The sequence below is a fragment of the Octopus bimaculoides genome, chromosome 17 (assembly GCF_001194135.2).
Source record: "Octopus bimaculoides isolate UCB-OBI-ISO-001 chromosome 17, ASM119413v2, whole genome shotgun sequence".
Classification (NCBI taxonomy): domain Eukaryota; kingdom Metazoa; phylum Mollusca; class Cephalopoda; order Octopoda; family Octopodidae; genus Octopus; species Octopus bimaculoides.
The window spans coordinates 28106576-28110557 of NC_068997.1; the positions used below are offsets into that span (position 1 = coordinate 28106576).

Below are 3982 nucleotides of genomic sequence, written 5' to 3' on the forward strand. Positions count from 1 at the left end.
TATATATATATATATATATATATACTCACGGTTTACTCCAACTTTCGTGCTTATTCAAAACAACTGGCCTTTTCTTTGTTTATTTGTATTGAATTCAACGTATAAAATATTTTTTCGGCAATCTTTCGATCACCATATACATACATATATACTACATCATGTTATATCATATTATATTACATTATATATATATATATATCGAGTTTGTAAGAATAACTCTTGCGTATTAAATTAAGATATCTGTATTTGTAGTTTTACTTTCGACTGACGCATATTTCTGTGTGAATAGAATTACTGTTGGTCTACTTTTAAATCAACATAATGAAAACACAAAAATTCCCACAATGTATCTAAAGAAAAAAAAATAACGTAAATGATAAAGTAATAGCTATTATAATCATAAACAAATTTGAGAATAAGGAAAGACAGATTTTTATTTTTTTTTCAGCTAGGATTCGAAACCTCTTCCTGTTAAATTGGTGTGATGAGGAGGCTGATTAAGGAATGCGTCAAATAAATGATGCATTTGGGGAGAGAGAAAAAAATCGTCACATTAAGTAGTCTTAGTAATGATGAATCAGAGTGATTCGAGAGTTACCAATTACAGTGAATAATATCTTGCCTGTCCCCTAATTGGATTTAAAAGGGCCAATTGTTAAATTTAAAAAAAAAAAACATTTGATAATGACAATGAAAGGATATTAACACCGCACCCCCAGAGAGATAATACAAGAAAATAATAAATTACGAAGTCATATACAGAAAACAGGAATGAATTAAAAGACTTGTCTTATAGCTAAATATATAATAATGGAAAGATAACAGTAATAATAATAATAATATTAAGATAGATTTTAAGAAATTAAGGAAAAATAATGTTTAAGGTTATATGATCAATCGAACCTACTCACCATCTCCGACGACGGCTTTTAGTTTAAAAGGCTCTTTCTGCCAGATATAATCGACTAATAATGGACCGAGATGAGCCAAAAATATGTCCTTCTGTTCTTCCAAATATTCTTGTGCTTTCAAGTCGTCTAAATGTTCAGAAACAAATGGGAAAAGAGAATATTCCACCACATCCTCCGGGACGTACCGTCTCTCAGCCATGCTGTGACTTGTTTGTTAAACTGTTTCTCAATCTGTCAATCAAATAGAATGGGCGGAGTTTTAGGTTTTACTAAACACGTTTAACAGAATAACAGAATATAAACAGAAACAGTATTCCGCTCGGTATATCTCTGCGCTGTGTTGTCTTTTTTGTTTGTTTGTTAGTTAGTTATTTTTGTGTTTATTTTTCTCTGACATTCATGTTAATTGGTTAGCAATTATTATCAGTATTAAAAACAGAAAGACAAGGATTTTGTTTGAAATTGTTTTTTTTTTAATTATTTCCTTATTTCTTCTTCAGTATCCGTTAGTCACGCGATGCCAAGGATCTACACCTGCAAAAGTCTTGTTTGAGACTGTGCTAGCAGAAAAAAAAAGTGTCTGGAGAAACTGCTAGTTTCCATTGTATACGATTGCTGGCGTGTCCTCTCCGAGACGAAGTGCTACGGAAGACACGGAATTGTCTATGTATTCACTCTCGCCTCTCTCTCTCTCTCTCTCTCTACATCATCGATGATGTATAAGAGAAGGGCCAAATCAGCTTGGCACCAGCGCAATTATTGGAGTTGTCACAGCTTATGCTTTGCATTCATCCTCGGGGTTTACTCCCCAAACCTTTGCTATGAATGGGTATGACTGGAGAATGGTTGAGGTCTGAAATAATCAATTTTCACTCACTTAGATGAACTGCCTTCCGAGATCAACGGGTTTCATCTACGCGCCCCCAATGCCCTGGTTTTACAGCGCCCGGACCGGACCCTCTCCCACCTTCCTTCCTTCCATTGTCAGTAAAAACACACAACACGAGACGGACAGAAGTCGGGCTTGGTTGTCAGTCGGTTTTCAGAACATTTTTTTAAAGATAGCAGGAGCTTGTCTCCACTACTACTCTTTGGCTTGGCAAACCTTGGAAATTCTTGAATTACACAAAACAAGAGAAATGCAAACTCAACAATTTTGGGGGAAACAGTAAATATCGATGACAAAATATGTGTCAGCTTCTAATTTAGATATTGACGTCGGATGTTGATTCGTCTTCATCTATAAATATTCATCATGAGACATTACAGATTGGTCTAAGGGAAATAAATATGTGTACGTCACCGAGTTTCATTTCCTACATTTAACTTGACCAGTTGTGACAAAAGGGAGAGAAAATAAGCAAGCAGGTGGACGTTTTCTTTCATGGCAACACACCGATACGACAGCAGCTCCTGTCAATAAACTCTTCAAATCATTTTCTCTTTCGTTCAATAATTTATTCATAAAAGACAAAAAGATATACGTAGTAACTCGACAAAATATAGAATTTAAAATAAGAAGCAAAGATATGAAAAATATATTTAGACTCTGCAACACCGATATGTAAGGCTTGAGTTCAATTTTCTCTCCGGCATTATATTGCTTACAACATGCAAGATAAATCATTGTAAATAATGGTTTCGAATTTCGGTACAAAGCCAGCAATTTCAAGGGAAGGGTGTCAGTCGATTGCATCAACCCTCAGTGCACATAACTGCTACTTATTTTAATTGACTCAGAAAGGATGAAAGGCAAAGTCAGCCTCGGCGGAATTTGAACTCAGAACATTAAGAGCCGGAAGAAATGTCGCTAAGCACTTTGTCCGACGTGCTAATGATTCTACCACCTCGCTGCTTTAATTATTATTCTTTCTTTTATTTGCGTCAGTCATTTGACTGCGGCCATGCTGGAGTACCGCCTTTAGTCGAACAGATCGACCTCAGGACTTAGTCTTTGTAAGCCTAGTACTTATTCTATCCGTCTCTTTTGCCGAACCGCTAAGTTACGGGGGATGTAAACACACCAACATCGGTTGGGGGAGGCAAATACACACACATATATATACGACAGGCTTCTTTCTAGAAGACACTTGCCCAAGGTGCCACGCAGTGGGACTGAACTTGGAACCATGTGGTTGGGAAGCAAGCTTCTTACCACACAGCCACGTCTGCACCTATTAAAAATTATCCTTTCTGAAATTTGGTGGGAGGGGACTTGTCAAGACACCCACCCCAGTGCTTGACTGGTACTTAATTTATCGACCCCGAAAGGATGAACAACAAAGTCGACTTGGGTGAAATTTGAACTCAGAACGTAAAGACAAAATGCTTAGCGGTATTTTGTCCGACGGGCTAATGATTCTGCCGACTCGTAGCCAATAACTGTAAATAATAACCAGTAAACTAGTGATAGTCTTCGTAGGCAAAAATTATTTATTGAAGATTGTAAATTTATAATTAGTATGACGTGGGAGACGAGAATTTCTATGATTACAGCAAATTCTTTCGTCGGAGATACGTTCTGAGTTCAAATTCTGCTGAGGTCGACTTTGCCTTTCATCCTTTCGAGGTCGATTAAATAAGTACCAGTTACGCACTGGGGTTGATGTAACTGACTTAGTCCCTTTGTCTGTCCTTGATTGTTCCTTCAATGTTTAGCCCCCTGTGGGCAATAAAGAAATAAACATGGAATCTAGTCCTTCTTCCTCTGAATTTATCTCATCTGAATTCCAAAAGCTAATCTGATAATGATTTCAATTGCTAAAAATATCACCACAGTTAGAGTACTGTTTTTCTATTGGATGTTTATTAATTTGAATATAAATTTATGCACATACATTATTCTTTTCTACTCTAGGCACAAGGCCCGAAATTTTTGGGAAGGGCGGGGGGCAGTCGATTAGATCGACTCCAGTACACAACTGGTACTTAATTTATCAACCGTGAAAGGATGAAAGGCAAAGTCAACCTTGGCAGAATTTGAACTCAGAATGTAAAGACAGACGAAATACCACTAAGCATTTCGCCCAGCATGCTAACGAGTCTGCCAGCTCGCCACCTAATGCACTCAC

General features: G+C 37.0%; 2 protein-coding genes across 2 annotated transcripts in view; one reads left to right on the forward strand and one right to left on the reverse strand.

The window, feature by feature from the left end:
* Positions 1-2183, reverse strand: part of LOC106870688 (protein ecdysoneless homolog) — a 37577-nt gene extending 35394 nt beyond the window's left edge. Inside the window, exon 1 of the mRNA XM_014916845.2 lies at positions 912-2183. Within this exon, the coding sequence (XP_014772331.1) occupies positions 912-1110 (199 nt within the window). The 5' untranslated portion in view covers positions 1111-2183. The remainder of the gene's footprint in view (positions 1-911) is intronic.
* The window catches only part of LOC106870689 (ragulator complex protein LAMTOR2), a 16816-nt gene that overhangs the window by 633 nt on the left and 12201 nt on the right, over positions 1-3982 (forward strand). The gene's annotated exons all lie outside the window — the stretch shown is intronic.